At 48.5% G+C, this 23607-nt stretch overlaps 3 protein-coding genes across 3 annotated transcripts; 1 reads left to right on the forward strand and 2 right to left on the reverse strand.

Annotated features, from left to right (window-relative positions):
• Window positions 1-43: 43 nt before the first annotated feature.
• Window positions 44-6284, reverse strand: LOC136939514 (rho GTPase-activating protein 4-like; the record flags this gene model as incomplete). Its single annotated transcript, XM_067232138.1, has 16 exons — window positions 5936-6284; window positions 5355-5526; window positions 5106-5268; window positions 4926-4988; window positions 4666-4836; window positions 4344-4472; window positions 3893-4114; window positions 3654-3755; window positions 3363-3548; window positions 3030-3114; window positions 2724-2751; window positions 1781-1808; window positions 1612-1672; window positions 673-750; window positions 319-444; window positions 44-149 (listed from the first exon to the last, which is right to left on the reverse strand). Coding segments are annotated over exons 1-16 (1784 nt in total), but the record flags the coding sequence as incomplete, so codon positions are not given.
• A 3728-nt stretch (window positions 6285-10012) lies between these two features.
• LOC136939516 (U8 snoRNA-decapping enzyme-like) lies at window positions 10013-12380 on the reverse strand. Its single transcript, XM_067232140.1, has 5 exons — window positions 12291-12380; window positions 11684-12147; window positions 11229-11269; window positions 10784-11015; window positions 10013-10336 (listed from the first exon to the last, which is right to left on the reverse strand). The coding sequence occupies exons 2-5, from the start codon at window positions 11813-11815 to the stop codon at window positions 10088-10090; spliced, it is 654 nt and encodes a 217-aa protein (XP_067088241.1). The 5' UTR covers window positions 11816-12147; window positions 12291-12380; the 3' UTR covers window positions 10013-10087.
• Window positions 12381-12839: 459 nt separating this feature from the next.
• On the forward strand, window positions 12840-22873 carry LOC136939515 (glutathione synthetase-like). The gene is made up of 13 exons (XM_067232139.1): window positions 12840-12912; window positions 13364-13525; window positions 17519-17664; window positions 18413-18488; window positions 18887-19026; window positions 19290-19406; window positions 19477-19557; window positions 19642-19719; window positions 20351-20417; window positions 20507-20701; window positions 20926-21007; window positions 21512-21701; window positions 21790-22873. Exons 2-13 carry the CDS (start codon window positions 13385-13387, stop codon window positions 21911-21913), a joined length of 1437 nt encoding a protein of 478 aa, XP_067088240.1. The 5' UTR covers window positions 12840-12912; window positions 13364-13384; the 3' UTR covers window positions 21914-22873.
• The last annotated feature ends 734 nt before the right edge of the window (window positions 22874-23607 follow it).

Below are 23607 nucleotides of genomic sequence, written 5' to 3' on the forward strand. Positions count from 1 at the left end.
GGAGGTGCAGAGGAGGTGCAGAGGAGGTGCAGAGGAGACGTACTGGTTGAGGAAGGCGAACAGGTATCTCATGACGACCAGGAGCGTCCGGGGGAAGGAGGAGACCACCGCCCTGATCTGGGACGCCTTCTCAGACACGCTCTCCAGCTCTGATTGGACCAAACACAAGGGTCAAACACCTCCTCCAGCTCTGATTGGAGGAACCAGGTGTGTCCTGACAGGCGCACACACACATACACACACATAGACAACCATCCCCACCCCACACATACACACGCACACACACACAGAGAGAGAGAGAAAATATGGTGGTCTTACGGACACACTCCAGCAGGGGGCAGTAGCTGTCATAGGGGAAGAGAGGGGGCTCCAGGCCTCGGAAGTAGAGCTTCAAAACTCCGGCCACTGAGTCCAGATCACACTCACTGTCCAGCGGGTCCTCTCCTGCAGGGTCACCACAGGTCACCACGGGTCACCACAGGTCACCACGGGTCACCACGGGTCACCACGGGTCACCACGGGTCACCACGGGTCACCACGGGTCACCACAGGGTCACCACAGGTCAGCGGGGAAGGGTGGGGGGATTGTTTGTGAAGGGGGTGTGTGTGTGTGCGAAGGGTGTGGTGTGTGTATGTGTGAGGGAGTCAGGTGTATGTGTGTGTGTACAGTACCTCGCTCAAATGCATCTCTGATGTGGTTGACCTCTCTCTGAGAACCCGGAACCCTGAATATCCCCTCATGATGGAGACCTGGGAGGGGGACAGGAGGGGAGGGAGAGAGAGAGGAAGGGAGGGGAGGGAGGGAGGGAGAGGAGGGGAGGGGAGGGAGAGGAGAGGAGGGGAGGGAGAGAGAAAAGAAGGGAGGGGAGGGAGAGGAGGGGAGGTAGAGGAGGGGAGGAGAGGGGGGGGAGAGAAGGGAGAGGAGGGGAGGGACAGGAGGGACAGGAGGGGAGGGAGAGAGAAAGGAAGGGAGGGGAGGGAGAGGAGGGGAGGGAGAGAGAGAGACAGGAGGGAGAGGAGGGGAGGGAGAGGAGGGACAGGAGGGGAGGGAGAGGAGGGGAGGAGAGGGAGGGGAGAGGAGGGAGAGGAGGGGAGGGGAGAGGAGGGAGAGGAGGGGAGGGAGAGGAGGGGAGGAGAGGGGGGGGAGGGAGAGAGAGAGGAAGGGAGGGAGAGGAGGGGAGGAGAGGGGGGGGAGGAGAGGAGGGACAGGAGGGGAGGGAGAGGAGGGGAGGAGAGGGGGGAGAGGAGGGAGAGGAGGGGAGGGAGAGGAGGGGAGGAGAGGGGGGGAGGGAGAGAGAGAGGAAGGGAGGGGAGGGAGAGGAGGGAGAGAGAGGAGGGGAGGGGAGAGAGAGGAGGGAGAGAGAGGAGGGGAGGGGAGGGAGAGGAGGGGAGGAGAGGGAGAGGAGGGAGAGGAGGGGAGGGAGAGGAAGGGAGGGGAGGGAGAGGAGGGAGAGAGAGGAGGGGAGGGAGGGGAGGGGAGAGAGAGGAGGGGGAGGAAAAGGAAAGGGGGACAAAGAGAGGGAGGGACTGGGAGATTACTATCCTGCACAGGGTGGTGTGGTGCATGTGGAAGGGTACCTCAAGTTAGAGGTCAAAGGTGAGGTGGCTCACCGTGGAGGTTTATGAACCTGATACAGCTCTCAACCACCACAGGGATCTGCTGACCAGTACTCTGAGAGAGAGGAAGAGAGGGCGAGAGCGATGGTAGAGTGAGAAAGAGAGAGAGGAGTAATTGTTTATCCTGAGCATGTGTCATGCAAGCTTTATTCCCAACATCTACCTGCGTCCGAGACATCTTCCTCCTTCTGCTGCACATACAGGCAGAGAGACAGAGGCAGAGAGGCAGAGGCAGAGAGAGAGAGGCATAGGCAGAGAGACAGAGGTAGAGAGAGAGGCAGAAAGGATAAAAGAAGGATGATCAATCAGAAAAACAAACTGAAAAACTTGTAAAGAGAGAGAAGGATGAGACTTGACCTCTGTCAGGGACTAAAGATAGAAGGAGAGAGAGAGGAAGAGAGAGAGAGAGGAAGAGAGAGGAAGAGAGACAGAGGGAGAGGAAGAGAGGAAGAGAGGAAGAGAGAGAGAGGGAGAGGAAGAGAGGAAGAGAGAGAGAGGGAGAGGAAGAGAGAGAGAGATAGAGAGAGGGCAAGCAAGTTTAGCAATACATGCAGCACTGGAGTAACACAGCAATAACTAAACAGAAGTGTTTGTGTGTACACATGCGATTGTGTCTGAGAGAGTATACGGTTGTGAGTATGTGTGTGTGTGTGTATATACAGTGTATGTGTGTAAGTTTTTCAGTGTGTGTGTGTTACCTGTATATAGGACAGCATGTGGGCTGTGAAGAGAGTGTGGCTGAACTGGGAACAAGGTCTGGCCTTCCTCTGTCTGACTGAGCGAGCACACAGCACTCTGGGAAACACAAACAGCATGCATGCACACACACACAGCATGCATGCACACACCCACACACACACACACAAAATATGCATGCAAACACACACACATGCACACACACAATATATGCACACACACACATGCAATGGCTTACAAACACATACTCCAACATTGTTATTGCTGAGTTACACAAGGACTATCACTCTCCGTGTCTTCATCCCCTCCACCTCTCCTCCTTCCTCCTCTCTCTGCCTCCCTCCCTCCCTCTCTCCCTCCCTCTCTCCCTCCCTCCCTCCCTCTCTCAGGACTGTAGTCGTCATGGTTACCTGGAAGGGTCACTATCCACAGCTTCAGCTGCAACAAAAAGAGAGAGGGGTAGTTAGAGAAGGGTTGGTTAGAGAGGGGTAGTTAGAGAAGGGGTGGTTAGAGAGGGGTAGTTAGAGAAGGGGTGGTTAGAGAGGGGTAGTTAGAGAAGGGGTGGTTAGAGAGGGGTAGTTAGAGAAGGGGTGGTTAGAGAAGGGGTGGTTAGAGAGGGGTAGTTAGAGAAGGGGTGGTTAGAGAGGGGTAGTTAGAGAAGGGGTGGTTAGAGAGGGGTAGTTAGAGAAGGGGTGGTTAAGGGGTAGTTAGGGTACCTTTCTGTATAGCCTCTTGTAGAAGGTCGTGTTTGGCCTGAAGCTTGGAGGACAGAGAGCTGCTGGTGAAGAACTCCTTCACTTTCTGACGAACAGACAGAGGATCATGTTAACCATACACACACCACACCCACCACACACACCACACACACCACACACACACACACCACACACATTTAGTCATTTAGCAGATGCTCTTATCCAGAGCGACACACACCACACACACACACACCACACCACACACACACACCACACACACACACACACACACACCACCCACACACCACCACACACACCACAGTCCGTGTGTGTGTGTCTGGGTCCTGCCCGTACCGTGAAGTAGAAGATCTCTGTCTCCTGCTGATTGGCTCGTCGCTTGGCCGTGGTGAGTTTCTGGGTGGAGCTGGCCCCAGAAGGCTCGTGTGATAAGCTGCTTGCTAGGTCAGGGGCGGGGTTTGCGTCACTCTCACCCATACTGTCCAATAGGGAGTTGAGTGTGGCTTTGAGAGTCTTGCTAACCTGGAAGGTACAATCACAGCGTTGCTAGGAGACAATGCATGGTATACAGAAACAGAATGATGATTGACAGGTCCATTAACCAATCAGTAGGGGGGGTCAACTCACCTCCTCTGTTTCCAAGGTGACGGAGGCAAGACGTGATTGAAGCTGCTGGAACCTGGTTTCCAGTTCATACCTCACCTGGCTCTCTGCACTGACCTCACACACCTGAAGCACACACACACACAGGCTATATACACACACCTTGGTTTGGTTTCCTGACTGTGTTGGGGATTGATGTGGTCTCCTTTGTGGGGTCCAGATCCACACTGGGGTGAGGGGTCAGTAAAGGTCAGGGTCCTCACCTGGTCTCCTTCGTGTGGGTGATAGTTGAACTTAAAGGGTAAACAGAATGCAGTGTCGTGTTGCTGTAGCAACGCATCTCTGTCTCCGCCCTGGTCCAGCGCAGAGACCGCCGCCTCCAGCTGCTGAAGCCCCGCCTCCTCCACCCGCTGGACACGCCCCCTGCCCGCCAAGTAGCTCCTCATCACCCGCTCCACCGAGAGATGGAACCCCAAGTCACAGCACTGAGAGAGGGAGAGGGAGGGGTGTGTTCAGGTGTGAGAGCGGGTGCAGGTGTGTGTGTTCAGGTGTGAGAGCGGGTGTCTGTGCAGGTGTGTGCGTTCAGGTGTGAGAGCGGGTGTCTGTGCAGGTGTGTGTGTTCAGGTGTGAGAGCGGGTGTCTGTGCAGGTGTGTGTGTTCAGGTGTGAGAGTGGGTGTCTGTGCAGGTGTGTGTGTTCAGGTGTGTGTTCTCACGTCGATGAGAGCGCTGATGTCCTGAAGATAGTACTTGTTCATGGCAGCGTTGGCTGCTGCCAGGTTCAGGAGGTAGTCGTTCCGCGCCTTGGTGCACTTCAGCTGGGTCTCCTGCACCCTGCCATGTCTCTGCACACACACATACACACGCACACACACATATACACACATACACAGAGGCATAAATGCTTGCCAAGGCAGACACAGGAAACTCAGGTTGGTAAGAAGATGTTAAAGACTTCCTGTGCCACAGAATTATCACACTTCCTCTCTTTCCATCTGCCTCAGCAGAGACACACACACAAAAAAAAACTCCAATCACCTTCTCCATCAGCCGCTCCATCTTCTTAACAGAACTACGCCTCTGGCCTCCTGATTGGCCAAGACCAAGGTCTGATTTGCCAGTCTGTCTCTCCTCCAATCGCTCGGCCTCTTTCAGCTTCCCCTCAGCTGATAGGCTGTCTGTGTGGTACTGGTTGTACGTCTTCAGAGCCTTCATCAGAACATTATCATCATCACTATCATCAACATTATCATCTTCATCATTATGACACCCACACACACACACACCCCCACACGTACCGTCTGCAGTTCACTGGTCACCTTCAGCAGCTCATCTTGCATCTGGACTCCAATCTCCCTGCTCTGGAGACAAAACGTCCATCAGTCTATCAGTCTATCAGTCTCTCTCTCTCTCTCTCTCTCGCTCTCGCTCTCGCTCTCGCTCTCGCTCTCGCTCTCGCTCTCGCTCTCTGTGTGTACCCGCTTGGCCAGGCGGTGTGTGTCTTCGGCGGTGTGTGCCAGGCGCTGGGTGAGGGTGTAGCAGCAGGAGTCGCTCAGCGCTGCGTGTTCTCTGCTCTCCTGACGCGTCTGAGTCAGCAGCACTGACCACACCTGACACACCGACTGCCCCCACTGCTCCTTCCTGGAGGGAGGGGGGGGGGGAATTACATATTTGCATTAGTGGTCAGACCCACCTATCCCCATACACACACTTGCACACACGCTTACCTCTTGGTCTTGTGTGTGAATCTCTCTGTGAGTTTGTCGAGGGCACGTGCATACTCGGCCTCGATGTCGCCACGACGACGCAGGAACTCGGAGAGGTCGGACAGCTGCTGCTGTTTGACCTCAACCTGACCTTCTAGAACCTTCATCTGCTCCATCAGCTGGACCCGCAGGTCTGACACACACACACGCAGAGTAAGGCACAGTTTAGTATTATATAAAACTTAAGTCTCTCTTTGTGTCTCAGATCTGCACACTCCGCTTGATCCCTCTCCCTGTCTCTGTTACCCTCTTCATATCCCTCTCTCCATCCCTCTCTCTGTTACCCTCTTCATATCCCTCCCTCTCCCTCTCTCTCTAGCCCACACAGCCCAAGGCTGACTCAATATGAGTAGACAGCATCACTAATACTGGCTATAAATATCATCCACATTGTAGAGTAAAGAGAAGCAACCCCATAACACCACACACGCACACACGCTCACACACACGCACACACTCACATTCGGACTTACACACACACACACACACACATACATACATCCACACACAACCACTCACACATGTCAGTAAAACATCCTGACCTTTGACCTGGGAGTCGTACTCTGCGCCCTTCTCCCTCCTCAGCTTGCCGTGTGATGTCATCATCTTTGAACTTGGACCTCTGACCCTGGCTTAATAAATATACCCCCTGTGACCTGTGACCCCAACCTAGTGTGATGCTGCTACAGCTACACCTGCATTAACCCTGTCTGCCTTTCTGCTACGTTTCTATTGTGGTGACTGGTTGTGTTGTCGCTGTGGTGACTGGTTGTGTTGTCGCTGTGGTGACTGGTTGTGTTGTCGCTGTGGTGACTGGTTGTGTTGTCGCTGTGGTGACTGATTTTGTTATGACTGTTTATCCATTGGGTCCTTCGAGTGAATCTATATAGATGAACTTGAGAGAGAGAGAGAGAGAGAGAGAGAGAGAGAGAGGGAGGGAGGGAGGGAGGGGGGAGAGAAGGAGGGAGAGAGGGGGGGCAGGATGTAATGAGTAATATCACTAATGAAACACACACACATTACACTACTGTTGCTGTGTACTTATAAAGACCATGTTCCTCATTGGTCTGAGAAACTATCTATGCCACTTCATATCAGAAAAGATACGGAATGAGACCCAACTGTGAGCTGACAAGCACACACACATGCACACACACATGCACACACACATGCACACACACATACACACATACATACACACATACATGCACAAACACGCACGCACACACACAAACTCTTAAATATAAGTTGGGCAGACACACTGTGATTCTCTCTCCCACATCCTGTGTTTGTTACACAACAAGTTTCCGTGTTCAAACTCCCAACTGTCTGAAAACTACAGCAGGCTACATAGACCCCTGTAGAACCACAGAGGAACCCTCTAAACGAGACGCTTTAAAGATCAACAGAACCATGTAGGGTTCCAAACAGAACCATGTAAGGTTCAAAACAGAACCTGTTTCTCTGAGCAGAAAAAACATCAAGTAGAAACATGAAGGTTCCATACACAACATTAGAGCTCTATTCATAACATGAGGGTTCTGTAGATGACAGGTTCTGTAGATGACCCCTGACCCTGCTCTGTAGATGACAGGTTCTGTTGATAACAGGTTCTGTAGATGACAGGTTCTGTAGATGACCCCTGACCCTGCTCTGTAGATGACAGGTTCTGTTGATAACAGGTTCTGTAGATGACCCCTGACCCTGCTCTGTAGATGACAGGTTCTGTTGATAACAGGTTCTGTAGATGACCCCTGACCCTGCTCTGTATATGACAGATTCTGGGTGTGTGGCTGGAGAGGAGGTTGCCCTGGCCCTTGTCTGGGGTCATGAGGTGCAGGTGCTACAGAGGGCCAGGTGGACTAAGAGCCCTGACAGAGAGAGAGACGGACAGAGAGAGGAACAGAAAGAGAGGTAGAGAGAGAGAGACGAATGAAGTGGGGTGCAAAGGGGATTGAGAGAAAGAGAGAGCGGAAGAGAGAGAAAGAGCAAATCTGTGTCTGAAGTGACTCAACGCGTCACATGATGCCAAATATGCTACGCAGCTAACAAACCCATCTGAATGAATGCCAGCCATGCTAACTAGCTGAACTAGCTCGCTGGTCCCTAGGTTTGATCATAGCCAGAAGGACACTAGGACAACATTAGCATGCTACGATGCTATCTTACCAAGTTGCTATTGCGAGCACAGATTGCACACTAGAGTTACTCTGGCATGTAAACAAGAGAATCTAAATGAGGAATGGAGACTTGACTGTCTGCTGATGCTTGATGACTGCTACACCTTGAAATGGACAAACTAAGACAACGATCACACCGGCACACACTGTAACACACACTGTAACAAACACTGTAACAAACACTGTAACACACACTGTATCACACAGAGAAATAACAGATACAGAAAGAATATGCAGGTTTTTAAAATGTACGTCTGTCTTTCTATCACTCTCTCATTCTCTCTCACACACACAGGCAAGAGAATATAAATGTTACACAAATATTACATAATTGATCCATCCAGTTGCTTCCATCCATCATGCCTTGGACCATTTACAAACACCCCTGATATCTTAGTCCAACATGCACTCTCCACAGGCATGCATTCTTGGTTCAATTTGACACACACTGACACGGACAGAGGCACAATCACACACACACTAACACACACACTAACACACACACTAACACACACACTAACACACACACTAACACACTCACGTGTGCAGACAGCAGACATTCACACACACACGAATGACACGGACACAAATGTCATGTCCGTAAACAAAACGACAACCATACCTCTCTCTCTCTCTCTCTGGTCCTCTGGTCTTTCTGTTCTCTTCTGCTCCCCTCCCCTCCTTCCTTCCCTCTCTCTCTCTCTATATTACACAGAGTGAACACTGTTTGAATCTGACAGATTTCTCTCAGCTCACTCTCTTTCCTCCTCCCTCTTTCCCTCCCTCCCTCCCTCCTTCTAGCCTTCCTGCTTTCACAGACACACTCTCAAAAACAACCCTCCCTCTTTCTCCCTCTCTTTCACACACAGCTCTCTCTCCTCTCTCTCTCTTCTCCACTCTACTGAAGCAGAGAAAATGTCACAACCTAAGCCACACCCCCTCTCTCCTCTCCTCTCCAGCCCTGCTATAAATACCTCTGCAGCTATGAATACACTCTCTTTCTCCCTCAGCATCCTTCTCTTTCTCTCCCTTCCTCCCTCTCTTCACCACACTGTCGCTCTCACTCTCGCCACGCCATGTTTTTTCCGATGACCTTGTATTATTTCACCCAACAACACCGTCGGCTGATAGACAACCACGCGCACACGCACACGGTGATGTGACCATTTACATGCACGGAGGAAAACACATGCAAGCATGCAAACACACTCTCTCTCTCACACACACACACTCTCTCTCTCACACACACATCCAGTCGTGCTCGCAGTCTCCTCTGTTTCCTGTCGGGGGTGTTGGTGCGGATGTGGTGTGAGACCTGAGAAAAACAAGCTTTTTTACCTTGATCAGTGTGTGTGAACGTGCATGTGAATGTGTGTGTGAACATGCATGTGAATATGAATGTGTGTGTGTGTTTCAACTGGTACCACAGAAGAGAATTTCACCTGAAACTAGACGTGTGAATGAAGCGCTGTCTGCTGTATGTTAACACCCCCCCTCCCATACACCGCCCCACACATTAGCAGTCAGGTGATATTAGCAGTGAACTGATATCATTGAGGAGGTGATATTAGTGGTGAGGTGATATTATCCTTGAGGAGGTGATATTAGTGGTGAGGTGATATTATCCTTCAGGAGGTGATATTAGTGGTGAGGTGATATTATCATTAAGGAGGAGAGGAGGAGGTGATATTATCCTTCAGGAGGTGATATTAGTGGTGAGGTGATATTATCCTTGAGGAGGTGATATTAGTGGTGAGGTGATATTATCCTTGAGGGGGTGATATTAGTGGTGAGGTGATATTATCATTAAGGAGGTGAGGAGGAGGTGATATTATCCTTCAGGAGGTGATATTAGTGGTGAGGTGATATTATCATTAAGGAGGAGAGGAGGAGGTGATATTATCCTTCAGGAGGTGATATTAGTGGTGAGGTGATATTATCATTAAGGAGGAGAGGAGGAGGTGATATTATCCTTCAGGAGGTGATATTAGTGGTGAGGTGATATTATCATTGAGGAGGAGAGGAGGAGGTGATATTATCCTTGAGGAGGTGATATTAGTGGTGAGGTGATATTATCATTGAGGAGGTGAGGAGGAGGTGATAGTGAGGAAGCTTCCTTCTGACCATGTCTCGTGTCAGTGGGGCACATCAGGAGAGTTGCATGTTCAAACCAAATATCCTTTATTTCATCTCCACAACAACATCTTCCAGAAACCAGATTCACTGGAGGGAGCTCTGACCAAGATGAGTCACGTGTGTGTGTGTGTGTGCGCATGCCTACATGCAAACCTATGTGTGCTTGTGTGTGTGTGTGTGACAGATTGTTTGTGTGAGTGGGTGTGTGTGTGAGAGAGTGTGTGTGTGAGTGTGTGAGTGTGTGTGTGTGTGTGAGAGAGTGTGTGTGTGAGTGTGTGTGTGTGTGAGTGACTGTGTGTGTGAGTGACTGTGTGTGTGAGTGACTGTGTGTGTGAGTGACTGTGTGTGTGAGTGTGAGAATCAGGACTGCTTCCTCCCCTACTCTGGCAGGCTGAGGGCAGACTGCAGGTGCTCGGAGGAGTGTGTGTGTATGGAAAGAGAGTGTGTGTGTACGGAGAGAGAGAGAGCGAGCGCCGAGCTCAGATCCTCCGGCCCAACAAGACCGAGACGCAGCACAGCCTCCAGCAGCTGGGAGCGAGAGTTCCCCACAAACGAGTGTGACAGGAAGGAGGGAAGACCTCCTCCTCCCTTCAGCGTGTAGAGGGGGACTCTGACCATCCCCATCACCTAGGGGGGAGGGGGAGGGAGGGAGGGGGGAGAGGGAGGGAGGGAGGTGGGGAGAGAGGGAGGGTGGGGGGAGAGGGAGGGAGGGAGGTGGGGAGAGGGAGGGAGGGTGGGGGGGGAGAGGAAGGGAGGGAGGGTGTGGGGAGATGGAGGGAGGGTGGGGGGGGGAGAGGGAGGGAGGGAGGGAGGGGGGAGAGGGAGGGTGGGGGGAGAGGGAGGTAGAGGGAGGGAGGGTGGGGGGGAGAGGGAGGGAGGGTGGGGGGGGGGAGAGGGAGGGAGGGAGGGGGGAGAGGGAGGGAGGGTGGGGGGAGAGGGAGGGAGAGGGAGGGAGAGATACACAGGGAGTGAGAAGGGAAGAAAGTGACAGATTGACGAGAGAGAGACATGGGGGGAGGTGTACCGTGGCCATAAATCAATGTGAAAGAGAAGGGAAGCACACACACATGGTACCTCCTGGCCGTGGTCTGTTGCCGTGGTAGCAGCCGCTCTCTCTACATCCCTGATCTGAGCCTCGCCCATCTTCTGGGCATAGAAGTGAGTGATGAGGTGGGAGGAGTTGGAAGAGGGGGCGTGGCAGGAGGTCATGTGATCTTTGACAGACACAGGAAGTTCCACTCCTAGCTCCTCCCACAATTCCCTGCTTAGCCCAGCCTCCAGACCTTCTTCTGAGGGATTAACAAATCTGTGAATATTATATAAATGTTTTATCGAATAAATAATAAAAGCTATCAGGAAGCATGAATCTTGACAATTCTACACAATTTTGAGAATTGTTTACTTGCAATTTCCACCAGTACAAGTATTTTGATTTATTAGGGCTTTTAAAACAATCCAACGATTCAAATGGATCCTAAATGTGCATGTTTAACGGGCTGGTACAGGTGCACCAACTTACCCGCCTGGAAAACCCAGCAGACCATCAAAACGCATCTGCATCTACAGAGAGACAGAGACACGGTTACACAGACACACACACACTGACACACACACACTGACACACACACACAGACCCACACACACTGACACACACACTGACACACTGACACACACACACTGACCCACACACAGACCCACACACACTGACACACACACTGACACACACACACTGACACACACACAGACCCACACACACTGACACACACACAGACACACACACAGACCCACACACACTGACACACACACAGACCCACACACACACACACAGACCCACACACACTGACACACACACACAGACCCACACACACTGACACACACACAGACCCACACACACTGACACACACACAGACCCACACACACTGACACACACACAGACCCACACACACAGACACCCCCCCCCCCCCCCCCCCTCACCAGTATGATGTGTCTGATGGGGGTGCTTCCAAACAGCTGAGCGTGGGTGTCGGCGTAGAGCAGGATGTGGCAGGCATGCCTGCAGCCTGGGACCTGAAGCGCTTCTTCCCTGGACAGCTGCCCCCCTGCCATCTACACACACACTACACGCACACACTAGACACACACACACACATTAGACACACACACTCGACACACACACACTAGACACACACACTTGACACACACACACTAGATACACACACTCGACACACACACATTAGACACACACGCACATATATTAGACACACACACTCGACACACACACATTAGATACACACACACCCTAGACACACACACACACACATTAGACACACACACTCGACAAACACATTAGATACACACACTCGACACACACACATACATTAGACACACACACTCGACACACACACATTAGACACACACACTAGACACACACTCACACACTAGACACACACTCATACGTTAGACACACATGCACACATTATTAACATACACACAGACAGGCTCTCTTGAGATCTGTTGACTCATCTGTGGTCCTGCCATCTGTGTGACTCTTAACACTTACAAACAAACATTGTAGTCTTACCAACACTTAGCAGAGGTGTAGGTAAATTAGTTAATCTGAGGACTGGCTCCCAATATTGCGTGACCAGCGAGTTAAGGGACAAACTAGTCTGCATGTGTTTAGGAAGCACAACGCAGGGGGGGCATGAAGAAGCCTCACCATAGCTCTCTACCGCCATCTGCAGGTCTGGGGTCAAATTACGGCCCGATAAAACGCAGATTCTCTTTAAGTTGTTACCGCGCAGCAACATCCTGACCTTCGCTAGAATGTCAACAAAAATAATGTGTGGACTTACTTAGGCCCTATGGCACTACAGGTCACATGATAGTGTTTTTAGATTCAGACCTACAATGAATGAACTTTGGACTACAAACAGACTGTTTTCCGCTTCCGGTATACGTGGTGACAGCACTGAAACCGATTGGTTATTGTGCTCACCGAAATACATGTAACCAATCGCATTTCGTGACGAGTACAAATACACAGCCCCGGGCATAGGCCAGTTAGCAATGTGTAATCCATGCGATAGTTAAAGTGAAGACACTTTCCATTCAACTTCTATTTAGCTGTGTAGATATCTTGCTCTGCCAAAAGGCTATACGTTCCGTGGAGGGCTTTCGTGCATATCTTTATAACAACCAACGTAAGAAAAGCGTTTGTCGGGAAAATGTTATTTTGATTCCTTCAGAACCAATAATGCGCTACGAATTATGTTTGTTATGTACTCTATTGAGCCAGTTAGCCTACATGCGGTAACTATCTAGCCGTACAGATAGGATAGACTAGCTGTCGGAATCTGTGCCAAAGGTTTGTTAAAACGCTCTGTCACGGTTAGCTTGCTACTGTGTACACATTTCCTACTAGTTGACCAGTCAGCGTGAGTACGAATATTTCGCTTTCAGGCTTTGCTGTCGCCTAGTATTATAACCGGAGCGGTGAGAAAGTTTCGAAAAATATGTTAATTGTTATCCAATCGTTAGACCAAAAACACCCCACCCATCGTTTAAGAAAATTAACTGATGCAGTTGTTAGTCACGAGATCTAGTTTCTATCTCTTCAGAGACATTCGGACTAACCAACGTATCACTTCGCAGGTAAGTTGCAGGTGGACAACGATGGCGGATCATCAGGAGGGGATACCGGAGGCGGTGTTGAGGAACACAGCGCTTGTTCAGGACCTAGCCGATGTTGCGAAGGATTCCGCTCTTCTCCATGGAGTACTGATGAGAACCGAAGAGACGCCGAACTCTTCAGAGGTCATTTACGTTAATTTTATCCTCATTGATTTTAGTTTAAAACTAATTGGTAAACTTCAAGGGTTAATCTCTAGCCTGTCATGTGGCTACGCTGTGTGGTCTTCCATGAAAACAGCTAATGCGCTCAATTATAAATTGGCAACAATTCGTGAAGCGATTAAGCAACATGGGTAGTCTATCTCTACAGCAGCAGGGATGGCTAGCCCTGTTTATTCTACAACATCCTTAAAATATGAAACTGTTTAAAAAAAAATATCAGTCTGTTAGCGTCTAATTTCCTTCCTTCTACCAGTGGGTAATGTTGCTAACAGTAACACCTTTAGGACCAGTAGTTGATTTACAACAACACGCTGTTCAGATGAGCGTGAGTGATGCTCAGACACGACAGGAATGTGTCTGTTATGAGAGCGCGCTTCTGGGGACAGTCTGTTTTACCGTGCAGCCATGCGTGGAATCTTTTCAAACCAAATGTCCCCACAACTTCCCAAATTCCCTAGGGCGTGTTGGTGATAAGAGATTTAGCCAGTGACTTGTCAAATCAGACATGGGTAATTTTATGGTAGTCTTAGTATTCACAGCAAAAACGTCAGTGTTATTTCAACTCCCATAGTGTTAAATTTAACACTTTCTCTGAGTTTATATAATCCTCACCACTTCAGTTAAATTAACACTTTGGATAGTGTTCATATTTTAACTCCATAAGAGTGTTAAAAATGTAACACTCAGTGTTGTTTCTTAACACATTTAAGAGTAGTTTTTTACACTAAACTCGTGTTAGGAATTAACATTCAGTGCTATTTTATGACACTTTAAACAGTATTTTTAACTCTTAACGTGTTAATTTAAATCAGTGTTATTTCACAACAATAAGTGTATTTTTAACTCTAAATCGTGTTACTCCCTTACTCTGAAAGTGTTCATTTAAATCATTGTGTTATTATAACACTTTAAAATGTATTCATGACAGTTGTTACATTCAATGTTCTGAAAATGTTTTTTTCACTACAGGAAGAAATAAACATACAATGAATTTGTCTTTTTAAATGAAGACAACAATATCCAAGCACCATACAACTTAAGTCTATGCACATTTACAGAGAAAATAATGGTACAATATAAAGGCTATCATCACCACCATAAGCACTTTGTAAGTCAAAAGGCTTATAAATTTGAATACAGTGCTTTCACCACATCTTTTTCATCACTTTCAAACACATTGTCGGCATGAAAGTGCTCACTGAAATGGTCAACCATAAGCTTGTTCACCATGAAGTAGATCACACTGTTAACTAAAAGTATTTTTTTAATTCTGCAAAACAAAGGTATTTCGTGTTCCGTGCCACTGCAAATGACTAACCCGGCTCTGTACTCGACCCCACTGATCCTTACCCAGTTAGTAGAGAAGATGTCTTTTGCTACAGCGGGCAGGGCTTGGGTGAACATTTCACCATTTTCATCATTGTCCACATTAAATGTTTTCAAAGGTGAAGAAAAGTGTAGAAATGGACCAGGGACTCATCATAAGACAAGTTGAAGATGTAGTGGGATTTAAACAGTTCATCAAAAGCACCCAATGAGCTGGTGGCTTGGCAGAGGATGAGCTGTTTGTCAACGACGATGTAGAAGGTATCAACTGCCTTCTGGGTTCGGCCAATGGCAAGGATGTATGGTTGTTTACCCTCTCTTTCCTGAAGATATTCATTGATGCTGCAGCATGACTACAAGAAAAAATATATATTGTAAATGTGTACACCTTCAAGTGAATCTGGTATTTGCTGGTCCATGTTAATGTAATACACTGTGTATACTGCCCCTGTGATTTGAGATAATTTGCTTCACTGGAAAAACATTCCTCCCAAATAATTGGGACACACTGGCCTGTAATACCCATTTATTTGGAAGGAACGCACTTAAAAGCAACATATGGACAGGAAAAGCAAGCAAGTGCATAAAACTAAAAAATTGTCTTGTGGAATTTTGGCATATAATGTACCTTATGAAAGTGCACCACTTTGTCCACTGCATCACTTGGACTTATTTTGGTCCTCTTCCGTCCAGCTGTGGGTGGCAAGAGATTAAGAAGCAGCAGCATGGAAGCGATGTCACTGTCCCAGTCTATCAGGAGAGAAAAAAAAAGACATTAATGTCTAATAGGAAAAGATAAAACTAGCTAACTAATTTGTAATATGAACCATGCATGCTGTGTAGCTTACCCGTTTCATCGTTCTCTGTGAGTTTCTCAGCAGCTTTTAGAAGTCGGCACAGCTCAGTTGTCTGAGTCAGTTGTTTGACTATAAAAGAGGGAATGTAACCAGATAAAGTCAACTTGAGCAAATTGTATATCATCCTGCTTAACTTTGTATTTCCTTATCTTGTAAATGTTAAACAAAAAGAATCTGCAGCAAAACGTATACTGCCATGTACTACTAATGTTGATGATTCCACTATGTACTGTCATTAAAAGTAAAGACCTAAAATTAAACAAAAATTTGATACATTTTAATAAACTGTTAAATACAGCCAAAAATATTTAAATTGTTCAGCCACAGAGAATCTTGTGCTGTGATTTGTTACTAAAGAGGCTACATATTTTGTTGGGCCTTTAAAGGATAGCTATTTACCTTCCCTGATGAATTCTGAATAGGTGAAGCCTGAGTGCAATTTGATGTACTTCTTGATACTACGGTATTTCACCTTGAGCAACATGGTACATCCTGAAACTGCACCTAGTGAAGAAGAAAAAACAACAGGCAATGAGATGTTAGCTTATATTTAAGTGGAAACCAACAACAGTGAAGATTGCTTATCATATGCAGGAAAAAAATCTAGTAATCTACAGCAGCGCAATTAAACATGGACGCAAACGGCGCGAAGCGAATATGGCCAGAGGGAAGACGCCAAACGCCTTGTGCAGGCCATCATCACAAACACCACCATTAAAAAAAAGCCGCCTGCTTCACTGCACGCTGACGTGCACAAAGCATTTTGAACCTTACAACGACGACGCCACATTAAATGACTTTCATAAACGTTAGCTACGGTAGTGTAAAACACTGACTAGACCAGAGATTTTCTTAAACATCGTTAGCTCTAAACACATGTTTTAACGTTATATTAAAACATGCTAACCTCATTTTACCGTTTTACAGTTGCTGTACTAAATTAACTTAGACAGTTAGGTAAAGACATTCTTTATCATTTGATAAATATGGTTCTCACCCTTTAAACCGAGTATTCCTGACAGAAATGTTCTCACACACCAACCGTCCCCATATTTAAAAAAAGGCGACGATGAGGCCCCACCCCCACATATTCAATTAGTGTAGAAAAAACCCTGACTGGTCTCTTCATAGAACCTTAATAAATATACTGTTAGGAACTTTTATTACAAAACACGTATATTTGACCTCTAACGTTAACGTACAGTTGATTAACTTATGGAAAAATGTAGCGTTATGCTAAGAAAAGTTACTTATAGCTACGTTAGCAACTAGCTAGCTAGCGTTAGCTAACTATAAGCTAGCAAGTACAGTAGCTAAAATCCACACGTTGCCACATATCGACTGCATCACACCCCACTTAATGTTCAAACATGATTTAAATAACGACTAACAAGCTTTATAAATTGATAAATGTGGTTCTTACCTTTTAAACTGAATATCCCAATCCCACACAGTTTTCTTCTGGGCGCGCTAATTCACTGGCAGCTGGCACGGTAAATCAGTGACGACAAATGTCCTTCTCGTCAATGAGCGCGAAAAAACCGGATGTGGAAAGTAACTCAGAATGAGTGTATGCGCCTGACTCCTTGAAATGACGCCCCCCACAGAGCCTTTTCAGCACTGCGAGTGTTAAAATAACACACAAATCAACACCCATTCACTCGGAATAATTTACACTGGGAATTTAACTCAAATTAACACTACAGATTTAGCTGTGTTGGTTGCTTGGTTACTGAGCGTTAGTCTCTCCGTGTGTTTCCTATGTTCACAGCTGGTGTCGTACGCCCCGTTCACCCTGTTCCCCTCCGCTGTGCCCAGGGCGGTGTTTGAGCAGGCTGTGGAGGTCCAGACACACTACAACCTCCTAGTGGACCGGATCAGCCAGAACCAGGCCTTCCTGGAGCAGGCCCTGTCCGGGTACCCTGACCTCCGCACTTACAACACCTCCACACACACCTCCGCACCTACCACCCACACCTCAACACGCACCTACCACACCTCTGCAACTACCACACCTCCGCACCTACCACACCTCCACACGCACCTACCACACCTCCACACGCACCTACCACACCTCCACACGCACCTACCACACCTCCACACGCACCTACCACACCTCCACACGTACCTCCGCACCTACCACACCTCCACACGCACCTCCGCACCTACCACACCTCCACACGCACCTACCACACCTCCACACGCACCTACCACACCTCCACACGTACCTCCGCACCTACCACACCTCCACACGCACCTCCGCACCTACCACACCTCCACACGCACCTACCACACCTCCACACACACCTCCGCACCTACCACACCTCCACACACACCTCCGCACCTACCACACACACCTCAACACGCACCTACCACACCTCTGCAACTACCACACCTCCACACACACCTCCGCACCTACCACACCTCCACACGCACCTACCACACCTCCACACACACCTCCGCACCTACCACACCTCCACACGCACCTACCACACCTCCACACGCACCTACCACACCTCCGCACCTACCACACCTACACGCACAGAGCACTTGGTTACGGTCACACAGTACATGGAAACCAAGGATCTGTAACCGTCCTCCCTTGAAAGGGCTGCCCCCTGAGATAAATGGAATGCGCCTCAGCAGCATGTCTTTGTGCCTGCAGCACCATCGCAGTGGACGACTTCACAGCCCGGCTGTTCAGCATCTACAGACACGTCCTCCAGGAGGGCCCAGCCCAGGTACGCTACCCACCCAACACATGTTCTACCTACCCAACACATGTTCTACTTACCCAACACATGTTCTACCCACCCAACACATGTTCTACCAACCCAACACATGTTCTACCTACCCAACACATGTTCTACTTACCCAACACATGTTCTACCCACCCAACACATGTTCTACTTACCCAACACATGTTCTACCTACCCAACACATGTTCTACCCACCCAACACATGTTCTACTTACCCAACACATGTTCTACCTACCCAACACATGTTCTACCTACCCAACACATGTTCTACTTACCCAACACATGTTCTACCTACCCAACACATGTTCTTCAGGGGAGGTCTTGTGAGGTCATGTTCCCTAGGCAGGGCAGGTTAACTTGTGAGGTCATGTTGTCTCCAGTCGGTGGTGGTGGGGCTGAACCGTTCTGACTACATGCTGGACCAGAGTGCTGATGGGGGCGTGGCTCTGAAGCAGGTGGAGATCAACACCATCGCTGCCAGCTTCGGAGGGCTGGCCTCACGCACGCCCGCCCTCCACAGGTGAGGATTGGAGCCACAGGCCCACCACGCCCTGCATCACAGCGATGGATGGATGAGAGAATGATTTCAATGGACGAAGGGATGAAAAATAAGCAAATGTGCAGTGAATAAAGTCATGAGTTAGTAGATGAAGATGTTCTTATTGATCCAGCTTAACTACAGCCCCTGTTCCTCCTAGTCCTTCTGTTCTAGAAAACTGTTCCCTAGAACAATCAGCCTGGTTGTCCTGGGTAACGTAGCGTGTGTTTTGTGGACCTCCTCAGACACGTCCTGAGGGTGGCCGGGCGGCTGGAGGACAGCCGGCGTATCCTTGACAACAACCCGTCAGCTGGCCTGGCCGCAGCGCTGGCTAAAGCCTGGGAACTCTACGGCTCCCAAAGGTGAGGTCACTTCCTGCCAGACACGGGATAGTTCCTACAGGTGAGGTCACTTCCTGTGTTGTGTCTGCAGGGCTGTGGTCATGTTCTTGGTGGAGGACGTCCAGAGGAACATATACGACCACCGATACGTGGAGAACGAGCTGTGGAGCAGGTGAGCACTTCCTGTTGTGCGTGATATAATCTCAGCAGAGACAGGAAGCTGCTGCTGTGTGCTGACTCCTTCTGCCCTCCTCAGGAAAGTTCCGGTCATCCGGCGGAGGTTTGAGGACGTGAGCAGAACGGGTTCTCTGGATCAGGACCGGAGGCTGCTAGTGTGAGGCTGGAGGCTGCCTGTGTGAGACTAATAGTGTGAGGCTGGAGGCTGCTAGTGTGAGGCTGGAGGCTGCCTGTGTGAGACTAATAGTGTGAGGCTGGAGGCTGCTAGTGTGAGGCTGGAGGCTGCCTGTGTGAGGCTGCCTGTGTGAGGCTGTAGGCTACTAGTGTGAGGCTGGAGGCTGACTGTGAGGCTGGAGGCTGACTGTGAGGCTGGAGGCTGCCTGTGTGAGGCTGTAGGCTACTAGTGTGAGGCTGGAGGCTGACTGTGAGGCTGGAGGCTGACTGTGAGGCTGGAGGCTGCCTGTGTGAGGCTGGAGGCTGCTAGTGTGAGGCTGGAGGCTGCCTGTGTGAGGCTGGAGGCTGCTAGTGTGAGGCTGGAGCATGCTAGTGTGAGGCTACTAGTGTGAGGCTGGAGGCTGACGGTGAGGCTGGAGGCTGCTAGTGTGAGGCTGGAGGCTACTAGTGTGAGGCTGGAGGCTGCCAGTGTGAGGCTGGAGGCTGCCAGTGTGAGGCTGGAGGCTGCCAGTGTGAGGCTGGAGGCTGCTGTGCTACTGATTGAATGCTGTTCAGGAGGGGTTTTGAAACATCTGTGTTCTGTTCTGAACGGTCTGTTTCCTCCACTCCTTTAGTGACGGGAAAGAGGTGGCTGTGGTCTACTTTAGGAATGGATACATGCCCCAGAACTACACTGAACAGGTACGCACGCACGCGCACACACACGCGCACACACACACGCTCCTCCTAACCTTCCCCACCCTCTCTCTCCTCCCTGCCCCCACCCACAGAGCTGGGACGCCCGTCTGCTGATGGAGCGCTCGCAGGCGGTGAAGGTTCCAGACATCAGCACCCACCTGGCCGGGACCAAGAAGGTGCAGCAGGAGCTGGCTCTCCCCGGGGTTCTGGAGAGCTTCTTCCCAGGAGAGCCCCAAGTCGCAGCCCAGGTCCGGGCCACCTTTGCTGGGCTCTACACCCTGGACCCGGTGGGTCCCTGTGGAGCTGAGCGACCGTCTGTTGGTCAACCAGCCGAGTCATTGGCTGATTGTTTTTCTTTTAATTTAGTATGACAAACTGTTGTTGGTGTATGATGGTAATTTTAGTAAAACGAAAGCGAGGAATGAGAGAGATTCTCGTAGATGGAAGCGTTTGTTCAATAGGAGAATGATGTGTTAATTTCTTGTCCCATCCATTGTTCTGTGTGTGGTAGGGTGCGGAGGGGGACCGGACGGTGGAGATGGCTCTGGCAAATCCTGACCAGTTTGTCCTGAAGCCCCAGAGAGAAGGAGGGGGTGAGACACCATTGTGACCATGGCACAAGGCTTTATAACACCACCTTATAACAAGGCTTTATAACACCACCTTATAACAAGGCTTTATAACACCACCTTATAACAAGGCTTTATAACACCGCCTTATAACAAGGCTTTATGACAACGCCTTATAACAAGGCTTCATGACAGCACCTTATAACAAGGCTTTATGACAACGCCTTATAACAAGGCTTCTTAACAGCGCCTTATAGCAAGGCTTCATTATAAGGTGTTGTTATAAAGCCTTGTAACAAGGCTTTATGACATTGCCTTATAACAAGGCTTCATTACAAGGCTTTATAACAAGTTTTTACCACACCTTATAACAAGGCTTTGTAACAACACCTTATAACAAGGCTTTATAACAACACCTTTTTACAAGGCTTTATAACAACACCTTATAACAAGGCTTTATAACATCACCTTATAACAAGGCTTTATAACAACACCTTATAACAAGGCTTTATAACATCACCTTCACAGGCAACAACCTCTATGGGGAGGAGATCTGTCGTGTTCTGGAGGGAGTAAAGCAGAGCTCAGAGAGGACCGCCTACATTCTGATGGACAAGATCAGGCCCCGCCCACTACACAACATCCTTCTGCGGAGAGGGGCGGAGCTTAGACTCAGCACCTGTTTGAGCGAGCTTGGCATGTTCGGAGCCTACGTCAGGTAAACCTGCACGGACACACTCTCCAACAAACGCATATATATTTACTGCATAACTCAATGTTTCCTGTGTGTGTGTGTGCGTCTACAGGCAAGGATCAGACATGCTCATGAATGAGTGTGTGGGACACCTGCTGAGGACCAAGAGTTCAGAGCACGCGGACGGGGGCGTGGCTGCCGGCGTGGCTGTGCTGGACAACCCCCTTCTGGTCTGAGCAGCGCCACCTGGAGGCCTGGAGGTGGAAGTGCACCTCCGGAGGCACAGTCGGCCGCAACACATGGTTCTGGAAGCCCTCATCACTCCTTAGAAGAATCTAGAAAAACTAACCCTTTGTTCTGTTCCTCGTGAATCACAACATGAAGAATATTTGTTCTACATAGATGTTGGAAGGAATCTTCTCGTTTTTTGTCTTTGTATGAACGTTTATGTAAAGAAGTTAGTCTCCGATTTTTCGTAGCAGCTAACAGCAGCTCCTCTCCGGGGTAGCCAGCTGTTTCAGACTGTCACCAGGATACATTTTACATTGTCATTTAGCAGACGCTCTTATCCAGAGCGACTTAAGGTAAGTACAGGGACATTCTCCCCGAGGCAAGTAGGGTGCCTTGCCCAAGGACACAACATCATTTGGCACAGACTTGGCACAGGGAAGCAAACCGGCAACCTTCTGATTACTAGCCCGATTCCCTAACCGCTCAGCCACCTGACTCCAGAACAGATCAGCCGGCTGTTTCAGACTTTCACCAGGATTGTTTTCTACAATCAGTGGCTGAAGAAGCGGTTTGTTGAAGTCACAACGTTTGACACAGACATAAAGACTAAATCATGTACTACTGTAGATTGTCGATGTTAAAAAGCTTGTTTTAAATATCAATAATAAATGTTTCTTATAACATTCATGTTCTTTGATGTGTATGCATGTTGATAACCAATAAATCACAACGCTATGATTAGAGTTAAATGGGTTATACATGAGGGAATTTAGGTTGTTCCACTTCACTTGGCTTTATACTAACACCTAACAAGGCTTTAAAACGGCCTTATAACAAGGCTTTATTACAAGGCTTTACAACAACACCTTATAACAAGGCTTTATTACAAGGCTTTACAACAACACCTTATAACAAGGCTTTATTACAAGGCTTTACAACAACACCTTAGAAACAAGGCTTCATTACAAGGCTTTACAACAACACAACACCTTATAACAAGGCTTTATTACAAGGCTTTACAACAACACCTTAAAACAAGGCTTTATTACAAGGCTTTACAACAACACCTTAGAAACAAGGCTTCATTACAAGGCTTTACAACAACACCTTAAAACAAGGCTTTATTACAAGGCTTTATAACAACACCTTATAACAAGGCTTTATAACAAAATCTTATAACAAGGCTTCATAACACATTATAGCAAGGCTTTAAAACACCTTATTACAAGGCTTTATAACTACACATTATTACAAGGATTTTCAACAACACCTTATAACAAGGCTTTATAACAACACCTTATAACAAGGCTTTATAACAACACCTTATAACAAGGCTTTATAACATCACCTCATAACAAGGCTTTATAACATTACCTTATAACAAGGCTTTATAACAAAATCTTATAACAAGGCTTCATAACACATTATAGCAAGGCTTTAAAACACCTTATTACAAGGCTTTATAACTACACATTATTACAAGGATTTTCAACAACACCTTATAACAAGGCTTTATAACAACACCTTATAACAAGGCTTTATAACAACACCTTATAACAAGGCTTTATAACATCACCTTCACAGGCAACAACCTCTATGGGGAGGAGATCTGTCGTGTTCTGGAGGGAGTAAAGCAGAGCTCAGAGAGGACCGCCTACATTCTGATGGACAAGATCAGGCCCCGCCCACTACACAGCAT

Source organism: Osmerus mordax, unplaced genomic scaffold, assembly GCF_038355195.1.
Source record: "Osmerus mordax isolate fOsmMor3 unplaced genomic scaffold, fOsmMor3.pri Scaffold_210, whole genome shotgun sequence".
Classification (NCBI taxonomy): domain Eukaryota; kingdom Metazoa; phylum Chordata; class Actinopteri; order Osmeriformes; family Osmeridae; genus Osmerus; species Osmerus mordax.

Excerpts from the sequence above, each read along its gene's own strand:
- LOC136939515 (XM_067232139.1), top strand. The coding sequence starts at position 13,385 with ATGGCGGATCATCAGGAGGGGATACCGGAGGCGGTGTTGAGGAACACA. Across the intron at positions 13,526-17,518 it reads AGACGCCGAACTCTTCAGAG|CTGGTGTCGTACGCCCCGTT; the intron begins GTCATTTACGTT and ends CTATGTTCACAG. Across the intron at positions 21,702-21,789 it reads ATGTTCGGAGCCTACGTCAG|GCAAGGATCAGACATGCTCA; the intron begins GTAAACCTGCAC and ends GTGCGTCTACAG.
- LOC136939516 (XM_067232140.1), bottom strand. The coding sequence starts at position 11,815 with ATGGCAGGGGGGCAGCTGTCCAGGGAAGAAGCGCTTCAGGTCCCAGGC. Across the intron at positions 11,270-11,683 it reads CCATCAGACACATCATACTG|ATGCAGATGCGTTTTGATGG; the intron begins GTGAGGGGGGGG and ends GTCTCTCTGTAG. Across the intron at positions 10,337-10,783 it reads CAACAGACCACGGCCAGGAG|GTGATGGGGATGGTCAGAGT; the intron begins GTACCATGTGTG and ends CCTCCCCCCTAG.